At 43.8% G+C, this 21,161-nt stretch overlaps 1 protein-coding gene across 11 annotated transcripts in view; it reads left to right on the top strand.

The window, feature by feature from the left end:
- SCMH1 (Scm polycomb group protein homolog 1) overlaps positions 1-21,161 on the top strand; it is a 146,401-nt gene that overhangs the window by 116,734 nt on the left and 8,506 nt on the right. For all 11 annotated transcript variants that reach the window (XM_033114029.1, XM_033114037.1, XM_033114035.1 and 8 more), the window contains 3 exons: positions 8,975-9,175; positions 10,961-11,152; positions 19,347-19,541. In XM_033114029.1, coding sequence (XP_032969920.1) covers positions 8,975-9,175; positions 10,961-11,152; positions 19,347-19,541 — 588 coding nt within the window. The remainder of the gene's footprint in view (positions 1-8,974; positions 9,176-10,960; positions 11,153-19,346; positions 19,542-21,161) is intronic.

The raw sequence follows: 21,161 nt of genomic DNA, 5'->3' as shown, positions 1-21,161 counted from the left end.
ATTTTGCTCATCAATTTTGTAGTTTTCTTCATATAAATCCTGTACACACTTTATTTTAGATTTGTACCTGTTTCATTTTTGGAGGTGCTAATATGGTATTGTGTTTTTAATTTCAAATTCTACTTGGTCATTGCTGTTATATAGGAAAGCAGCTGACTTTTGTATATTAACCTTGTATCTGGCAACCTTGCTATAATTGCTTATTAGTTCCAGGAATTTTTTTGTTGATTCTTTCACATTCTCTACATAGACAATCATGTCATCTATGAACAAAGAGAGTTTGATTTCTTCCTTCGCAATCTGTATACCTTTTCTCCCCTTTTCTTGTCTTATTGCATTAGTTAGGACTTCCAGTATGATGTTGGAAAGTTATGATGAGAGGGGGACATTCTTACCTTGTTCCTGATCTTAGTGTGAAGCTTCTAGTTTCTCCCCAGGAAGCATGATGTGAGCTGTAGGTTTTTTCTGGATATTCTTTATCAAGTTGAGGAAGTTCCCTTCTATTTCTAGTTTGCTGAGAGTTTTTATCAAGAATGGGACTTGGATTTTTGTCAAATGGTTTTTCTGCATCTATTGACATGATCATGTGATATTTCTTATTTAGCCTGTTGATGTGATTGGTTACATTAATTGACTTTCACGTACTGAACCAGCGTTGTATACCTAAGATAGATCCCATGTGGTAGTAGTGTATAATTCTTTTTATATATTGTTGATTCAATTTGCTAATATTGTTGTTGAGGATTTTTGTATCTATGTTCATGCAAGATATTGGTCTCTAATCTTCTTTCCTTGTAATGTCTGTTAACAAACAAAATTTAACTGAGTAAATTTGAAGATATAATTAGCTTTATGAAATGATTCATGAATTGGGCAGCATCCCATCTAGCAAACAGAGAGATACTATGAGGGGTTATACAAGATGGAAGGCTTTTAAAGAAAGGAAGGTGGGACAAGGAAGTCATCAGCAAGAGAGAAATGAAAGTTCACTGGAAGAAAGTAAGAGTTCGGATGCCCATGGTTTCTTGTTGACTGAGCTGCAGCTTTGCCATTGGCTAGACTTGTTGCTGGGCAAGAGGAAAATCCTCCTTGCTCCTGCTGGAATACTCAAGTAGCTGTATTTTCTGGGAGTGCAAAGTAAATCTCTTCCTGTTGGGATCTGTAACTGATGTCTTCCCGTTTGGAGTAACTGACATCTTTCAATTTTGGGTAATTGACAGTAGAGTGGTATAACGTGAGAGCTTCCTCTACAGGACCTTCCTGAATCCAATTTTAGTTTAGATTTCCTTTATCAGTGTTCACATGTCTTTGTCTGATTTTGGTTTTAGGCTAACGCAGGCCTCATAGAATGAGTTAAGAAGTATTTACTTTGACTCTGTTTTCTGAAAGAGATTATAGAAAATTGGTAAAAATGTATTTCTTAAATGTTTGGTAATTCACCAGTGACTCCATCTGAGCCTGCTACTTTCTGTTTTGGAAGTTTATTAATCATTGATTCAAATTTTTCAATAGACATAGGTCTACCCAAATTGTCTTTCTCTTGTGTGAGTTTGTGTCTTTCACAGAATTGGTCCATTTCATCTATATTACCAAATTTGTGGGCATAGAATTTTTCATAGTAGTGCTTTATTATCCTTCTAATGACCATGGCTCTGTAGTGATGTTCCCTCTTTCATTTTTGGTGTTATTTAATAACTTGCATCATCTCTCTTTTTCTCTCATTTAGCCTGTCTAAAGGCTTATTGATTTTATTGATCTTTTCAAAGAACGAGCTTTTGGTTTTATTGATTTTTCTCTGTTGACTTCCTGTTTTCAACTTCATGATTTCTGCTCTAATTTTTATTATTTCTTTTCTACTGCTTACTTTGGATTTAATTTGCTCCTCTTTTTCTAGTTTCCCAAAGTAGTTTCCCAAAGTAGAAGCTTAGATTTTAGATCTTCTTTTCTCATATATGCATTCAATGATATAAATTTCCCTCTATGTACTCCTGCTGCTGCATTCCACAAATTTCGATAAGTTGTATTTTTATTTTCATTTAATTGAAAATATTTTAAAATTTCTCTTGAGATTTATTTTTTGACCCATGGGTTAATTAGAAGTGTGTTGTTTAATCTCCAATTATTTGAGGACTTTTTTTTAACCTTTCTTTCTGTTACTGATTTCTTGTTTAATTCTAAGAGCAGACATGATTTCTACTCTTTTTAATTTAGGTCTTTCATTTAGTTAATGTGTGTTTTATGGCCCAGAATGTGGTCCGTCGTGGTGAATATTTCATGTGAGCTTGAGGAGAATATATTTTCTGCGGTTGTTGGATGAAGTAGTCTATAGACATCAGTTATATCCAGTTGACCGATGATGCTATTGAGTTTAACAATGTTCTTACTGATTTTCTACCTGCTGAATCTGTCCATTTCTGATAGACGGATATTGCAGTCTCCAACTATAAGAGTGGATTCATCTGTTTCTTCTTGCAGTTCTGTCAATTTTTGTCTTCCATATTTTGATGCTCTATTGTTAGGTACGGATTGATATGTCTTCTCACGTAATTGGCCCCTCCCTATATCATTATTTAATGCCCCTATTTATCTGTGATAACTTTCCTTGTTTCAAAATCTGCTCTGTCTGAAATTAATATAGCTACTCCGATGTTCTTTTAATTAGTGTTAGCATGGTATATCTTTCTCTATCCCTTTAATTATAATCTAGATGTGTCTTTATTTTTAAAGTGGGTTTCTTGTAGGCAACATAGAGTTGGGTCTTGTTTTTGATCCACTTTGAGAATCTCTCTTTTAATTGGTTTATTTAGACCATTGACATTTAAAGTGATTATTGATATAGTTGAATAAATATCTACAGTATTTGTTACAGTTTTCTATTTGTTACTCTTGTTCTTTGTTTCTATTTTTGTCTTCCACTCTTTTTTAGCCACTGGTGGTTTTATATTTTTAGTAATTGTTTTATTTTTCAATTACAGTTGACATACAATATTATATTAGTTTCGGGTGTGCAACATAGTGATTAGAGAGTTACATAATGTATGAAGTGTCACCCCAATAAATCTAGTACTCATCTGACACCATACATAGTTATTACAATATTATTAACTATATTCCTCATGCTTTTTTTTAGTGGATCATCCACTTTCTTGTTTTTCTTTTTTCTTATTATTTTATATTAGTTTCAGGTGTACAGCATAGTGGTTAGACATTTACAGAATTTATGCATAAATTTATACAGAATTTATGCAGAATATCCACCTGTCTTTTGTAGTTTTAATTGAGCAGTTTATATGATTCCATTTTTCAGTCCTTTCTTATCATATTAATTGTACTTCTTTTTTTTACTTTTGTTAGGGTTCCTTAGAGTTTGCAATATACATTATAACTAATCCAAGTCTACTTTCAAATGACACTATACCACTTCACACATATAACAAAATAATCCTAGTTCCTCCTTCCCATCTCTTATATGATTGATATCATTCATTTCATTTGCACATAAATATACATAAACATATACATATACACATATGTGTGTGTGTGTGTGTAAAACAATCAAGTACATTGTTGCTATTTTTATTTTGAATGAACTATTATCTATTAGATCAATTATGAATAAGAAAAGTAAGGTTTTATTTTGCTTCACTTATTCCTTCTTTGATGCTCTTTTTCTCTTCATGTAGATCCAAGTTTCTGAGCTATATTATTCTCCTTCTCTCTAAGGAAATTATTTAACATTTCTTGTAAGGCAAGTCTACTAGCAGCAAACTCCTTCAATTTTTCTTTTCTGAGAAAGTATTTCTCTTTCTCTTTCACCTTTTTTTTTTTTTTTTGCTTTTACTTTTATTAGCATTTATTTGATGCTGAATTTACTCCCAGGCCGTAAGTTTTTGGGAGTACACTTATGGGAGTTCTTTTTCTTCTGAGCAACCTCCTCTTCTGGCTTAGGAACAACCTGCTGTTTCTCAGTTAGGACCATCTCAGTGTAGCAGGGGGAGGTCATGTGTGGGTTAACCCGCCTGTGAGCTTTGTTAAGCTCTGCGCTGCCCCCTGGGAGCTTTGTTCACCTGGATGTGCTCGGTGACCAGAGAGTCTGCATCTAAACCCTTAAGTTCAACATCACTCTCTGCAATTTTAAACATGTGCAGTAAAAATTCTGCATTCTTTTTGGGCCCCCGACCCTGCGTCTAGCCCCACTGTCCGGCCTGAGCACACCTTCCAACTCCACCATTGTACTGACGGAATGGCACACATTGCTTTTGTAACGTGACATCCTTCAGATACTTGGTGGCTTTTCGGATAGCATATCCTTGAGGGCCTGGGCAGTTTCACAAGTGTTCTTAAAATTAACACATAGATTTGAACCTCTCGATTTACATGACTTTGTGGGGTTCTCTGGGCCAAGCGAATAGTGAAGCATTTTCAGAGGTCACCTCAGGCCACTCCCAGGAAGAGAGCTCTCTTTCACTTTTGAAGGATAATTTTGCAGGGTGCAGAATTTTAGGTTGGTGGGTGTTTTCTCTCAACACCTTAAATATTTCATTCCATTCTCTTCTTGCTCAGATGTTTTTTAAGGATGTAACTTTTATTGTTGGTCCTCTGTAGGTAAGGTAGGTTTTTCTTTGAATTTTTTTTTTAAGATTTTTTTCTTTATCTTTGATTTTCTTTGACTTTAATATAATATGCCTAGGTGTTGCAGTTTTTTTAGGGTTTGTTGTTTTTTTTTGTTTGCATTTATCTTGCTTTGTTTTCTATTCTGACCTTCCTAGATCTGTGCTTTGGTGCCTGGCATTAATTTGGGGAAATTCTCTGTCGTTATTGCTTCAGATATTTCTTATTCTGATATTCCCATTATGAAAGTATGTGTTATACCTGTTGTAGTTGTCCCACAATTGTTCGATAGTCTGTTCTGGGTTGTTGATTTTAGGTGTTTGTTTTTTTGTTGTTGTTTTTTCAGTCTTTTTTCTCTTTGCTTTTCAGTTTTGGGTGTTTCTATTTAGCTATCCTCAAGCTCAGCAATTCTTTCCTCGGTCATATCCAGTCTACAAATGATCCCATCAAAGGCATTCTCCATTTCTATAACCATGTTTTTGATCTCTAGAATTTCTTTTTTTAATTCTTCTTAGAATTCCCATCGCTCTGCATACATTGCCCATTTGTGTGTATGCTGTCTACTTCATCCATCAGACCTGTTAGTAGATCAGTCATAGTTATTTTAAATTCTCAATTTAATAATTCCTACTTCCCTGCCGTGTCTGCATATGGTTCTGATGCTTGCTGTGTCTCTTCAAATTGTATTTGTTGCCTTTTGGTAAACCTTGGTTTTGGTTTTGGTTTTTTGGTCTTTGTTTTTTTTTTTTAATTTTCTTTTGCTAGCCAGACATGATATGCTGGATAAAAGGAATTTTTGTACATAGGCCTTTAGTAATGTGATAGTAAGGTGTAGGAGGAGAAATACTCTGCGGTACAAGTAGGTCTCAGTCCTTTGGTGATCCTGTGCCCCTGGACTGTAAACTGCACCAGTGCTTCTTAGTCCCACCACCCCTCTTAGGTGGGACGGGACGGATGTAGGGGGCTGGAGTTGCATATTTTGCTTCCCCCAGGTAGGTGAGGCTCTGATCACACCCCAGCAGGTTAAGCTCTAGTAAAATAATTTCTCCTGAGGGCAGACCTTGTTAAGAACAGAATGTTCTGGTATATTTCAAAATGGTTTCTTTACCCTTCCCTCTGCTGGGAGCATGCGGGGATTTTTCTCTGATACTCACTGTGAGAACATGGTCGAGTTCCTGGAGGTAAAACTCAAAAAAGTGCACCACCAGCTCATAACGGGACGCCCTGGAGTTAGTAACTCTCAGGCTGGTCCACACTGAGCTTCCAGCAACTCGCCGGTTACAGTTTAGATTTTCCTACCACAGCACTGGTTCCTGTGAGGTTTCTGCTCTAGTAAATTGTCATTCTCTGTATTCACCTATCTCTCCAAATTTGGGGGCAGCAGTTTGCCCTGTGACCTCACTTCTCTGATGGACCTAAAAAGGATTGTTGATTTCTCAGTTTGTTCAGCTTTTTACTTATTGTTAGGATGGAATGGGTAATTCCAAGCTCCTTTACATGCTGGACCCTAGTTCGAATTTTTTTACAGCCTCCAATTCTTATTTCATGGATGCAGTAGAAAACCAAAGCATGACAGTATACAAAAATAACTTTATGACCTTAAGATTGGGAAGGATTTTTAAAGCAAGACAATGAGCATAAACTATAAAAGAAAAGTCATATGACATTTTATATATCTGAAAAAGATAATATCAATATATTCAACTATTTTAAAATGAAGACAGCTCATCTCTCTTCCACATGGTATCAATTAGGTGGCTCATCTGGGGCTGGAGAATCTATTTCTAAGATGGTTCGTTCACATGGCTAGCAAAATTGGTGCTGGCTGTTCTCTGCACAGACCTCTCCAAACGGTAGCTTGCGCTTCCTTGTACTGTGGTGGCTGGGTTCCTCATCCTGTGGTGGCCAGTGTCCCAAAAGACAGGAAGGCGGAGGCTACCATTTTTTAAATGTTTGAACCCAAAATTACCATAGCATCATTTCCACCATATTCTTTTGATCGAGCAGTCACAGAGCCCAGATTCAAGAGAAGGGGACTGTCAGTCCACTCTCTGGACATAAATTATTTACACTTTTTCCCATTGGAATATTCATTCTTCCCCATGCAAGATTCCCCATTAAGAGTCTCAATTCTTTGAAACATCAAGCTACAGATGTAGTAGCTCATCATCTAAGTCAGATCCAGGTACAAATGAAACCTCAGGTGCAGTTTCTCAAGCACAGCTCCTTGAGTGTATTTCTTTTCAATCTGAAGACCTGTGAACTAAAGCTGTTGTCTGCTCCCCACATACCCAACATACAATGATGGGACAGGCATAGGATAACTTATAGATATACCCATTCAAAGGGGAGAAAAACTGGAGACACACAGCAGTCACTGATTTATAGTAATTCTGAAATCCAGCTGGGCACATGTTGCCAATTTAATTAGATCCAATACTACTTTCTGGGAGTTGTTTTGTCATTACTCGGGGTTTTGTCCTCTGAATCATCATTCCTTTTCCATAAGAAAACAGAGATTGCCTTCTCAGTCTTCTTCACCTGTACAAGGTTGGAGATCTAAAGAATTATTTTCATTTTGTATCATCTCTTAATGGAATCATATACTACGTACTCTTTTCAATCTGGTTTCTTTCTCTCAAAATGATGTTTTGAGAAGCACCCTATCAATAGTTCTTTTTTTTTTAACTGCCAAGTGGTATTCCAATAAATTAATATTTCACGATTTGTACAGCTCTTCTGTTGTTGATGGACATTTGGGTTGGTTCTCATTGGGGGCTATTATGACTTAAGTTGCTGGGAACTTACAATGTTTTCATTTATTTTCATTACTTTATCCCTTTGAGTTCTTGCATATTTGTTTTGTATTCAGCAAAAGAGTCACATTTTGACATGGAAATTCTATTTCTTACCAGACTTAACCAATTCTTCTACCATTAGATCTACCTTACTGCCCACCTCTAGAGGCACCTGCCCATTCCTGGGCCTTTTGTGAATAAGATGAAACAGCTTGGTTCTCGTCATTCTCCATCCTTGGTTAAGGATTCAGCTTTCTTAGGTCTGCTAAGTCAGTTGCTACCTTGCCAGTCTGCTTTCCAGCTTCCAAAATTTTATGTTATCTCCTCTTTTGTGATTATCTGGCTCATTTTAGTGGGTTTTAGGAGAAAACAGAGTTAAATATTTATTTCAATTCATCGTGTTTACCTTTTCTTTTTTTCCTTTCTTTTTCACCTGTCACCTTCCACATCCTCTCCCGTTTTCATTGTCCATTTTCTTCACTCCACCTGCTTCCCCTCAGCATTAGAACGATAAAGGTAGGCAATTCCTCAGAGACCATCCAGCTCAGCCCCTCACTTTACCAATGGTAAACCTGAGGCCAAAAGAGGACAGCCATCCAGCCCCAGCTCACATAGCTACTGCTCTTACCATTTTTTACCTCTAATAACAAAAGAGAATTTTGCCCTCCTACCTCTTCAGTTCTTGAGCCACGACAGTATAAGAAAGGAGACGATCCCTATGTAAGTGGAAGCCTCGCAGGCAGATCAGCAGGGAGAATGTCATAGCTGAGAAGGCTGCTGAGGGGTCTCTCCAGAGACAAGGAAGCAGCTCTGTGTAGGACAGCCTCCTTCTCCTGTGCCCAACTCGCCCCTGACCTACACAGTGCCAGGTGGAGGTTGCAGTTAGGAGAGTGCCCAGTTCTCTTAATGGGAGAAACTACTGAAACAAATTTCTAGATGGGACCCTCAAACCTTTTTCATGTTTTTCTTTATTCTATTTTTTTTCTATTTTTACTACTTTCTTTTGGCCTGAGTGTTGATGTAGATAACAAAGGTATCCCAAGGCCCAAAACAGAAAGCAGGGCAGGTGACCAGTGGTGTGGTGTAACCATGCTAAATCCAAGACCAAATACACAAACATACACACAAACATACAAACACACACACACACACACAGCACACACTTGCATGGCCCCACAACTCCTGACACATATAAGGTAAGATACACAAAGAATATGTAAGGCAACAAAGCACCAAAAATGAAAGTACATATATCTGGAAAATTGTTTAGATTTTCTTTTCAGTGCACAGAAGACAAAGCGTAAGTTCTGTGTCTTGGCTTTTGGTCTGGACTGTTCTTCCAGCAGGCTATCTTCCCAGAGCCTTTGGTCATGCAATTTAGGCTGACAGCAGCTGGGCACAACCACCCTCTACCTCCTCCCACAGTGTGTCACCAGCTTAGCAGCTGGGAGTCCTGCTCGGGACCAGAGTCCAGGGTACAAAAGACGGAAGAGAGCACTGTTCTCCAACTTCTCTACCCTGAGTATTCTGGAAGCTTCTTTAATTTAATTCTTTGTATCCTGCAGTTTGTATTTATTTGAACAAGAACGGCAGCACAGGCCCCCACTTAGACAAGAAGAAGGTCCAGCAGCTCCCTGACCATTTTGGGCCAGCCCGTGCGTCCGTGGTGTTGCAGCAGGCTGTCCAGGCTTGCATCGACTGTGCTTATCACCAGAAAACTGTCTTCAGCTTCCTCAAACAGGGCCACGGTGGTGAGGTCATCTCAGGTAAGGTCCCTTGGGCTGATGTGGCCTCCTAGCGAGAAGGCCAGGCCTTCTCAACTGGCTGATTTCTGACCAGGCATCCCGGTTCCCACTTTGCATCTGTAGGCTTTGGGGAAGTGTGAAGGTATTCCCTTCCTCAGAGAGTCCTCATTTTCAACTCCCAGCGCCCCTCTGAGCCTTATGCATACTTCTGCCAAGTAGAATACCACGCAGACTGTTTAACTGAGCCTCTAACCAGACTCCTCTCCTCTCTGCCTGCTTCGCCTCTTCATACAGAAAATATATGTGTGTGTTGCTTTAAAGGCATTCCAGAAGGTACAATTGAGAGCAGGCTGTATTGTGGCAACAGGAGTGTCTCCAGACTGCCACATCCTCCCACCTGGCAGCAGGGAACCTAGAACTCTTCTCTCATTCTTTTGACTCCATAGCTTGCCAGACCTGAGGCAGGCCCGATAGAAGGAATTCGAACCCCAGGGCAGAGTGGGAAGAGTCATTCCCTCTTTCTTTCCTGCTATGTGAGTCTGACTCAACTGCATAGTGTTTTTTGTTGGTGATGTTGTTTTCACTGAGAATATTCACTTTTTCTACCATGCACATTTCTGTTTCAGTTTTCCTTAGTCCAAAACCCTATTGTTTACCCACCAAACCTATGAAGACTTGACCTAAACCTTTCGATCTTAACTGTATGCTACGGCATAATTTCCTGCCCCTTCCTTCTAAAAAGTTGCAAAATCCAGCCTCAGGAAGCAGCTGACACGGAAAATCCCGTAAATAAGACAACTGTGTTCTTTTAGCTAACGTTTACTGAGCCCTGACTGTACATCAGAGCTTATGCCAGCCAGTGGCTGGGAAAGAGGGAGGGAGATGACAGGCTCAGGCTCTGCCCTGGTGGAAAAGAAGAAAATCTCACAGCTAACTGTGAGAAAGCAGCGTACAGTAGAGAAATATGTGCAGGGTGGTGCGCGAGCCCCGGCAAGGGAATGATTGGCTGTGTGGCGGACGGAGCAGGCAGGGACGGAATTGTTATGGAAGGCTGAGAACTGCGGGAAATCAAGCCTTCCTTTCCTTCTGAGGACGAGGCCACCCCGGACTCTCCTTTGCTTCTGTCAGCGGTCTGCAGCGACCAGTCTTTTGTTACTGCCTCTCCAGCTGCCATCACCTCCTCTAGGGCTCTTCCTGTGCCCCAAAATTTGTTCCTGAGAATGACCCATCCCCCCCCACTTCATTGCTGCTCTCGGAGACAAATGCAGAGGCCTTTGCTTTTTAAGGCTTATACAGGTACTTTTTGAATAGAAGTAGATAAGGAGTAAAATAAAACCAAGCATGGCGTAGTTCCAAATGTCGCCGAAAGCCTAGTGCCCTTATACAGATCGGATCGTGCACCTAACCCCTTGCTGGCGATGGCTGTGTTCTCCTCTTCTGCCCAGCTCCTCTGTCCTGGGGCAGTTCTTATGGAAATAGCACCCTAAATGAACAGATTTCCTGGACAAGGCCCAGCCAACTGATGGAGCAGATAGAATTATGTTCACAGTTGTTTTCACAGGTTGAGTAAAATCATTCCAGAGCCCCGGGTGCAACAGACTTGGTCCTGCCACTCCCATTATCGCAAGCCCTTTGGAGTTGGAGGCAAAAATCAAACCCTCAAGGGAGGGAGGGAGGAAACGTGGGCACTGATTGCCTTTGTGTAAGCAGGTAAGCCCGAGGCAAGCTGTGGGCTGGACTCCTCCTGCCCAGCCTGCACTGCACTGCCCGGCTGACATGCTCAGCCCTGTTGACTTCACTCCACAGCCGTGTTTGACCGGGAGCAGCACACCCTCAACCTCCCAGCAGTCAACAGCATCACCTACGTCCTCCGCTTCCTGGAGAAACTCTGCCACAACCTTCGCAGTGACAATCTGTTTGGCAACCAGCCCTTTACACAGACTCACTTGTCACTCACCACCACAGAGTACAGCCACAGCCACGACAGGTACCTACCAGGTAGGAGCTGGGATGGGGCCTGGGCTCAGAAAGGGGGCAGGACTCGTAGCAGGCAGCCCTCACACCTGCCAGCCTGGCACCTACTATCCAGAGACCTGGTTTCCTGTCCCTTCCCTTTGCCACATCTGAGACTTTTTGTTCTCCTCTCATCGTTACTCTCTTCAGGATTTTGTCCCTGGTCTCTAGGATTAACCTTCTTTCCTCTGGATTGTTCTCCCCAGAAAAAGGTGGTTCGCGCCCCTTCTGAGCTCCAAACTGCACGTGGAGCCACTGGGAAATCCCAGTGCACCTCCCAGCGGGAGTCCGGCAGCAGCGGCCCAGCTTAGGTCTTCAGCAGGAGGGCTTAGGCTCAGGCTACAGATTGAGAAATTTGCTCCCTGGTGATTGGCCATCCGCTCTTTCCTTTGGCATGTGGCCCTAACTCCTCTAGCACTGCCAGTCTAGCAAGTCAATTCAAGTTCCTGCTGTTTCTAACTAGGCTGGAAAATAACTTTCTTAGTTAACATACCAGAGCCACAACGGGAAAGCGGATGCCACGTGGCCGGATCAGTGACTAAGCACTTCTGAGAGAGGTTAAAGAGTGAATGGAACGGCATCTCTAATCTGGAGCCCAGGACACAGACGACAGGGAGGGAAGGAAAGCTCGGCCCTAAACGTAGCGAGGTAGGTCGTTGTTGAGAGAGGGAGGAAAGGCCCTCTGAAGGAGGCCTGTGGACCTTGTCCTGGCCCGAGGATTGGAGACGTGGTGCTGTCAGTGTCAGGGCTGTGCTGTCTGTCGATGGGGGAGCGTAAGTCTGGAAGGTGACCCCGTCTGACCTTCTACACAAATCTTGTTCCCACACAGCCTACCCTGTAGTTCTTTTATCATTGTCTTAACAGAATTACCTCTGATAGAAGTGCCACTTCTGAAGAATATGCTCAGGGAAGTGACTGCTCACCCAGCCCCAGCCACCCCTACCCCTCTATATTTTTGCACCCAAATGACCATTGCTTACGTGACTTACAAAAAGATAACCTGAATTTTAAATACCGCTTGTGGTGGCCAGACCAGCTGTTCCCTGGACATATTTGTGACCCCGTCACTGATCCTTTTTCTCACCTGACCTGTTCTAGAGTGCTTAATTTCAGCATCAGACTCTCTGAGACCAGAAAAAGGTAGTCTTACTTATTATTAGAATGTTCCATTGGGAGTCTGAACTGGGCATAGTGGAGTTGGTGCAGACAAAGGCAGGCTGTTAAATATCCCCAGCTAATGGCATTCAGGGGTTCTGAGCTGCCTCCAGTAATGACAGTTAGGTCTACCTGGGGTTCTGGAAGAATGGATGCATGGGAGGGGGTTGCATGTCCATGAGTGTAGCTGCTAGTCTAGGGACAGAGTTCTCAAAGAAATAGCAACTCAGAATTCCTCAATGGAAGAGCAGCATTGAGAACTAAGAACAACGTACTGGTAGCAGCATGCAGAGACTGGTAGGGGTGTACATCACAGGCATGACCTTTCCTGGGAATTCTATTCCAGTTTGCATCTCTCTGATTCAGCCACCAGATAAGAGGAAGCAAGCTTTAGCCACTCTTCTTACCTCACCAAGAAAGAGACCAATACCAGAGTGATCACCTTCCGCCCCTGGCAGCCCCCCTTCCCTTCCCTCATTTTCAACAGATTCCACCGACTCTGTGCACCCTCGTTTGCTCTCCAACCTGTGTCTCACGGTGGGTGCTCAGAGCTTGGCTGCTCTCACCCTCGTTGCTGTTTCCTTCCCAGAAAGGATCATTTTAACTCTGCCCAGACAAGTCAGAGCACTGCCTGCATTTCTGAGTCCTGTGTTCCTTTACTTATCTTTTCTGCCTGCCCGCCTCCTTGCCTTCCTGACCCTTTGCTCCACCTCTAATCGTTTATCATTTCCTGCTCTTTTCTGATCAATGACCCAGACCTCTGCCAAAGAGTTTGATCTGGACAAGGGCTGTGTTTTGCTTTGCCCTTTGGCTCTGGTGTTTGTCACTCCCTCCCTTCTGTTTGGTTACACATTTCTGCTAGTTCAACATCTGAAGGTGCCACCTGTTATCTCAGTGTCAGTGCTTAGTGGAGCCCTTTTCCCTACAGACTTTCCAGAAAAAAATGACATCTAAGCTTGGACCTGAGGGAGTAAGATAATCGGGTGAAAATGCCCCAGGCCCAAAGAAATGGAGGAGGGGAAGGATGAAAAATGTTCCTACCATGTTTCCCCGAAAATAAGACCGGGTCTTATATTAAGTTTTGCTCCAAAAGACGCCTTAGGGCTCGTGTTCAGGGGACGCCATCCTGAAAAATCATGCTAGGGCTGATTTTCCGGTTAGGTCTTATTTTCGGGGAAACACGGTATTGCCTAGCATGTGAGAATGTGAGGGGCAAGAGGACACATGGCCTGTTTCAGAGAAAATGAATGTCCAGTACAGCTGGAATATAAAGTAGAAGAGAGAAATGTGAGAGATGAGCCTGGAGTGGGAGGCAGAGGCCCAGTCAGGGTCTCTTGACCATGTTATAGACTTTGTATATCATTGAGTGGTGAGGACCCATTGAAGTGTTTAAAGCCAGGCAAGTAAGACAGTCAGATTTGAGTTTTAGAAAACTCACTTGGGACCTATGTGGGAGAATGGATTGAAATGGAGCAAGACAGTAGGCAAGGAAACTAGTTGGAGATTTTTGCAGAACTCTGGGAGTTCTCCTAGATTTGGGGATTTTCCCTTTACTTTGGTATCCAAATCTAAGTAAAAGAAAATAAACCTCCATACCACATAACCTAGAATAAGGTCACATTTTGGGGAGTTGCCCGTACTTCTTTCTAGCTGTGAATTCCTGCTTCTGACTCAGTTCTTCATCCCTTCTTTCTCTTTCAACTTCCGTAGCTGATGGTCTCTCTCTCTCTCTCTCTCTACAGTCCTTTGCCCCAGACATTTGATCCAGTTCCCCATCCTTCATTTCTCTCAGGGAAAACCTAACAAGGCTGTTTAGTATAATAGGCTTGTACGTAAGTTTGGGGGGGGAGAAGAATTACCACAAAGAACAGGAAGCAACTTAACATTTTGTTTTATCTTAATGTTTCTCAGCTGTTACAGTAAATATCTTTACTGTCCTCTTTCACCTTAGGTCTCGGCCTGCTGCGATTTTCTGGGGCCCACTCTAGGTTTTGGGAATTCTCTTTCTCCTCTGATTTCTCTGTTCCCTCCATCCCATACCTACTCTTTTTTTTTTTTTAAAGTCATCAGCAGGCAACTCAAAATTAATTTACGGTGCAAAATAATTTTTTTTTCCTTTTGTCTCAGCATTGCCCGTCTACACAATACCCAGGCCTTATCTTTCATAACTAAAAGTACCGTTAGTGTAATTATCTAAATGAAAACACCATCTAGCCCAAAGCGTCTTTATATCCTCAGTGTCTTTGCTTCACATGCTCAGTCTTTGCTCTACCTTCCTGAACATAAGAAATGGAGTTATAACCACCTCTCTGGGGCTCTGGCCTGTGAACTTCAGCTGCCATGGCCTATCTGGATTCTCAGCTCCATCTCCTGGGCTTTGTTCCATCTTCCCTTCCCTGTACTGCATGGCCTGGAAACTCTCCAGACAGCAAGCTGGGAGCAAGCCTAGGGCTCACCGTGTTTGTGTCCTCTCTTTCAGGTACAGTACACTGTTCTGTCCTGCATGATGCCTAATGACTGACAACTCATTTGTCTTTTCTTTTAGTTGTTCAAGCAGGATGGTGTATATGTTCCACCTTAGCTGGCAGTGGGAATCTAAAATGTATCTTGAATCCACGTACATCTTCTCATGTCTATGGCCTTCACCATCTTCCTCCTTCTCCTGGCCTGAGAGATCCTTTCTGGCCTACTGGTCTCCTTCCTATGTCTCTTGGTCCATTTTCTAACTAATGGCCCAAATAGTCTTTTTAGAGCTTAAATTAGATTGTGGTACTCCCCCACTAAAACTCATCAGTGGCATTCTAATGCACGTACAGTCAACGCAATGTCTTACTTTGGTTTGCAGTGTCCTGCGTGATCTGGTCCCTGCCTACCTCTCCATACTTATCTCTTTGTTCTGTCCATTTCAGCTACACTGTTTTTCCCCATTTCCCTGAATATTCTAATCTAATTTCTACCTCCAGGTCTTTGTGTGACCAGGCAGCAGCCCTTAGCCATTGCACCAGGGGCCTTCCAGCAGATCCCTGCCCATGGTCAGGTTCCACCCAAAGCCAGCTAGTTCCTTGGCCTTCCCATAGACTTCTTTGCATGTGCTGGGGGCAGGGTGGCGGTCCTAGGTCCTGGACTGTATTCCTAACCTTTGACGTTTTTCTTAGCAATTGAATGTTTAGACAATGCTTAGGATTCATTTAGGGCATCCATTAAACCCTAAAACCAAGCACACTGTCTGGCACAGTTCACTTAGACTCTTCCTCAGGCCACAGTTTAAACATCCAGTTGTCGGGGACCTCTCAGGGTTTCCTCATCTAAAAAAGTGTTTTCTTTCATTTCCTTAGTAATATTTACAATCGTTTCTGTTTTTATCATCCTCCCCACTAGATGAAATATTCAGTGAGGGGAAGGAAAATATCTATCTTTCACACTATTCTCATGATCACATACTAAGCATTGCATAATATGTATTGAATGCAAGGGTAGTAGAGAGAATGGGACATGTGGTTCAGAGGTCATTTTTCTATATGAGACAGGCTTACGCATGGGCAAGACCTGTGCTTATCTGTGGGGACAGAGCCAGGAGTGCAGTTTCCAGGCTCTCGGCCTCACGTGGAAAGGTGCTTACTCGGGTAGTAAATGGCCATCAACTGTCATTGGATGGCCATCAGCTGTGGCTAGTTGGCCATCAGCTGTAACCAGTGAGCCATTGGCCACTAATATAACTGCTGTGGCTACGCTAGCAGCAAAATTGGGGCTAGCAAGAAGATAGTGGCTGAGCTAGCAAGCGCGGATTGCAGTCAGCAAGTGGGGTTGGTTGGCAGAGAGAAGTAGACGGCAGGTTGCAGATCGTGTGGCTCCTGCTTCCTGTGTCTCCAACTCAGCCGCCAGCGAGACTATAGTGGTATGACTCCCCTACCTATGGCTCCGTGGGTGTTCCTTTTTGGCCTCACCATGTCCTGCGTTCTATGTGGGGAGCAGGAGCTGACACCCTGCATGACATCATCTCTGGATCCTGTGTTGGTGTAAGAGTTTTCTTAGATCCAGAGCTCCAGTTTCTTGGTCATTCAGTTCACCCCCATGAAGGGGAAAGCATGGTTGTGAGCACCAAGTCCTTGAATCTCAGAAGTAGAGAGTGCTCTAAACTTGAATAAAATATTGAAACCTCAAAAAGAAAAGAAAAGAAAAGAAAGTGCTCTAGAGGCGATCTCCTGTCTAGCCCAACAGACGGGGTGGGGTGCTCATCCAACTTGTGCTCTAGTCCTCCTAAGGACAGGTGCTCATGACCTGTCGCCTTTGGCAGTTGTGTTGTGCACACTGCTGATTACTAAAATGCCTCTCTGTTTGACCTGAAACCTGCCTTCTTATAACTCCGGCCCCGATCTACTCTGCCTTCCAAAAGAACAAGTCTGCCTCCAGTCCGCTTCCCTTCCCATGCCTGCCTTTGGGGTTTTGTTCCCCCTGACTTTTCTCCAGACTATACATTCCCAGGATTTGTCTTTGCCTCTCAACATCACTCCGGTCACCGTCCACTAGGAACTCTAGTTTGTAAGGTCAGTCTTGCAATGTGATACTCAGAGAAGCTCTGCCTCTCACTAAAAATAAATGCGTAAGGGCAAGGTCCTCCTCGGCCTGTTGAGCCCCGCACACCCCGACCTGGCATAACGGCTCCCATATAAAGGACACTCGACCAATTTTTGCTGAATGACTGAATGAGCCCCTCGCATGCTGATTGTTTTCCTGTCTCCAGCATCTCGACAGCAAATTCAATTTGTGTTGACCTTACGAGGTTAAGGGTTTTCATCTCCATTTTATAGACGGGCAAACTGAATACCAGAAAAAAAGGCGGTGATTGTTGACGAATGATTGTGCTAGAAATAAAACTCAAGTCATCCAACCCCACCTTCGGGCCCCTGGGCCAGTAATTTCCAAATTTGTTTCGTTTTAGCAATAGCACTTCTTTTTTGCAAAGATAAGATTATGTGAAGCTCTGGTGTATAAACGTTAAAACCAGAGCTGTTTTGATAGAAACTGGGGTGAGATCCAGGGCCCTGTTCACTTGGCCTCCCTCAGGCCCTCGGGGCTCTGCAGCGCACAGCCTGAAAGCATTACCCTACTGAAGGCAGCCAAGGCCTCCCGGATCAGCCGTCAGCAGAGCCTCGGGTATGACGCTTCATTTCCTCCTGCATCTCATTAGGGTAAGATGAATGACCTTGCCTAGTCCAGGTGCCACCAGGCCAGATTTTTAGACCCCTCGACTCAGAATCCAGATCTCTTACCACTGTTAGCCCCGCTGAGAGGAGGAGACGCTTACTGATTTTCATCAGTATCTGGTGAGCCCTGGGCGTTGTTACCATAATTATTCTTCACATCTGTTAGTTCATGTGAAGCAGGTGGTACTATCCCCACTGAGTACAATGAGGACTGAAAAGGTGCGGTCACCCTCCCAACCAGTGCAGAAACTCGACTTCATCTTTCTCTTGAGCTATTGCGGAGAATGGAGGTTGCCACGCTAACTCTGAATGAAGACTAAAATAACAATCTTCACCGTTATAAAGTCCATCCCATTCCATGTCCTCATTTAATGCTCTCAACATGACAGAGGATGATTCTCCCCCATTTTACAAATGAGGAATCTGGTGCTCAGAGAAGACAAACAACTTGCCTGGGATCACATACCTAGTAAAAGACAAGAGCCAAGGTGTAGAACCCAGGCCTCCTGTTCCCTGGATTGGGTTCCTGTTCCTGTCTCCAAGTGGGACACTGCTATAGTCATCTCTCCTGGAAAATAAGAACTAGACCCTCATCTGCAGAAAGGAAGAGCACACGGTTGAGGTACCCTGGGGCCTCAGAGACTTCTCTCTTCAGAATCCTCTCTAAGAAAGGGCTTCATCAGTTCAGTTCCCTGTGATAAAGGTGAAATCTGCCTCATGCTGGATTTGACTTTCAGCCCATGGTTACCAAGCAATTTTAAGTGAGTAGTAAAAAGTAATCCTAAAATCCTGAACGATCTTGCCACAGCGCCTTACTGTGTATGAGACAATCTGTTTGAATATGGTGTTCATCAGAGGCTAAATGAATGCCAAGCTAAACACCTGAACTCCAAGTAAAACCACAAAGGACAGTGGTATGGTTTAGCACCCGACATACCCCATAAGCAGAGAACTGTGGGCAGGGCTGAGGAGCTGTTGGGGTCTGTGCAGACCCCAGTCATGAGATGGAGTCTGCTTCAGGTTCTGCAGCACAGTGATTAGGGGCTGCTGCCTCGTGTTGGGGGTGGCCTGGGTGTAGCAATGTCAGGAGGAGATTCACTTTACAAAGGCTTCCATAGCTACTCTTTTGATATTCACAGGCCCCTGGGAAGAAAGGAGCTTCCTGTGTTATAGATGAGGAGACTGGGGTTCTGAGGGAAGCATCTTGCCTGCTGAGGGGCAGAGCAAATTCCCACCCAGATTCTGGTCTCTGTGCTCACCCCCTCACCACTGTACAATCCAGCTTCCTTGGAATGTTTCTGTAGAACAAGGCAAATAGGAAAGGAGGGAGGGAACTTAGGAGCAGATCTTTTACAGATAGGCGTTTAGCCAGGCATCGGGGAGCTTCTCTGAGATGGCCTGCTGGTCGAGAGGGTAAGCTTCGAAAGTGCCCTCATCTAAGCAAATGTGACTCTTGTTCAGCGCCCTTATTCTCTGCTCTAGCATCTTGCGTGTAAGGCCGCCTCTTCCTAGAGCAACTCTTTTCTAAGGTTCTCCTTATCCAGAAAAGGCGTAAGACATCCAGACCTAAAGAAACCTCAAAGACCATCTAGTCTGAGAGGAAGGGTCTCTGAGGAGATCCAAGTCCAGAGAGTGGCTCTGGCCTGAGTCCCCCTGGTGAGAGCGAGAGCCATGACTGGTACTCAGGCCTCTCGAGACCCAGCCCAGGGCTCTCAGTTTTGCTGCCTCTTGCTCCACCCAAACAGGTCCCTGGGAGCCAGCACCCTGGCAGTCCTCCCAAGCTAGTCCTCACTCTAACTCTGGTTTTACTCTTTTTCCAGGTGAAACCTTTGTCCTGGGGAATAGTCTGGCCCGGTCCTTGGAGCCACACTCAGACTCAATGGACTCCACCTTGAATCCCACCAACCTTGTCAGCACCTCCCAAAATCTTCGAGCCCCTGGGTACCGGCCTTTGCTTCCATCCTGTGGCCTCCCATTGAGCACGGCCTCAGCTGTGCGCAGGCTGTGCTCCAGGGGTAAGCTTACCTGAGCTCCTGCCCTCCCTCACTCTCTCCTTCCTGAGCTCTGGGAGGCCAGAAAGGATGTCACTCTGTTGTCCCCTGCCTGGTGGTTGGATGGGGTCTGGGCTTACCATTGTGCCTGGCTAGGTATCTGGGAGGTAACTGAAACTCTGGGATTGGCTTGAGAGTAACGGAAACTAAGAGCTGAAGACCTGGAGCCAGAGAGACAGGGAAGGATTCATGCATTCCTACATTAGCCATTTATTTGAACACCTGCGTTTGGCATGGGGGTGCAAAAATCAATCACCTCTCACCCTCGAGGAGCTCACAGTCTTGTGGGAGAGATGCTTAATCAGATCAGTGTAAAACAGCTTCTTTACTGCAGTTACAGAGGTGTGCTTTGGTGGTATGAAAACTGCAAGGGACACCTAAGGCAAGATTGGTGCCAGCGGAAGCTTCCTTGAGGAAATGCTGCCCTGTCTGAGATTTGAAAGGGTGACTGTATGAAATGGCCATATCAGGAGCAGTAGGGGAGGGAGACCTTCCCAGGAAGAGAGGACAGCATGAACAAGGGCAAAGGGTTAAGAACGAGCACAGATTGTACCAGGAACTACATGTCGTTTGGTGTTGCTGAAACAAAAGGTATTACTTAGGGACTTCAGAGAGTAAAGCTTTGAAAGGTCAGGGGTTATATCACAGAGGGCCATAAATGGCATGTTAAAGAATTTGGAGTTGATCTTATAGGTGACGCAAAGCTATTCAAGGCTTTTAAATTAGAGACAAGACCTAAAAAGGTTTGTGTTTTCAATAGATCAGGGACTACTGTGTGTGGCTGGATTTGAGGAAGGACAAGACTAGAGAGAAGAGTTACAAGGTTACTAGCATGGGCCAGACCAGAAGTGAGAAAGGCCTGGATTAGGGCAATGGTGAAGGTTTGCAGAAGAGAGAAGAGATTTGAAAACTCTTCATGAGGTAAATTCAGTCAGATTTAAAGATTGTAAGGAAGGGAATAGGAATGTCTCCCAGGTTTCTAGATGGGGCAGCTGGGTAGGTGGTGGTGCCTAGAAGAAAAAGAAGGGTATGAACCCGTGGTGATACCCACGCAGGATACCCACGAAGGGTGATACCCAGCAGGCAGTGGCTCAACAGGCCTGATTCTCGGGGCAGAGGACTGAGCTAAAAATAAATATCTGGGAGCCATCAGCATACAGATGGCGGTAAAAGCTGTAGGGTGAATGACACCCACTTCCCAGGAGTGTGTGAAGAATGAAAAGAACAGTTGAGCAAAGATGGAGTCCTGGGGCCCAACAAAGTTCAGCATATGGGAACAGGAAGAGGATCCCACCGAGGAGACAAAGGAGTAGTCAAATAGAAAAACAGGAGAATTTGTTATTGTGGGGGCCAAGGGTACAGAGAGTGTTTAAAGGCGAACACGGCACTACCAAGGTTCAGTAAAATAAGGACTGAGAAATACCTACCGGATATGGTGGTGATTAGTGGGTAATTGGTGAGCTTCGCAAAAGCAGCTTCAGTGATGGTGGAGGGTGGCAAGGGCAGATTATAGTGGATGGGGACATCAAGGGGAGTTTGGTGAGAAGAAGACGATAGTCTTCAAAAGAAGGTCTTCTAGAGTGG

This window comes from Rhinolophus ferrumequinum, chromosome 9, assembly GCF_004115265.2.
Source record: "Rhinolophus ferrumequinum isolate MPI-CBG mRhiFer1 chromosome 9, mRhiFer1_v1.p, whole genome shotgun sequence".
Classification (NCBI taxonomy): Eukaryota; Metazoa; Chordata; class Mammalia; order Chiroptera; family Rhinolophidae; genus Rhinolophus; species Rhinolophus ferrumequinum.
Note: the sequence above shows the minus strand (reverse complement) of the source record. Positions and strands in the feature narration are given on the sequence as shown.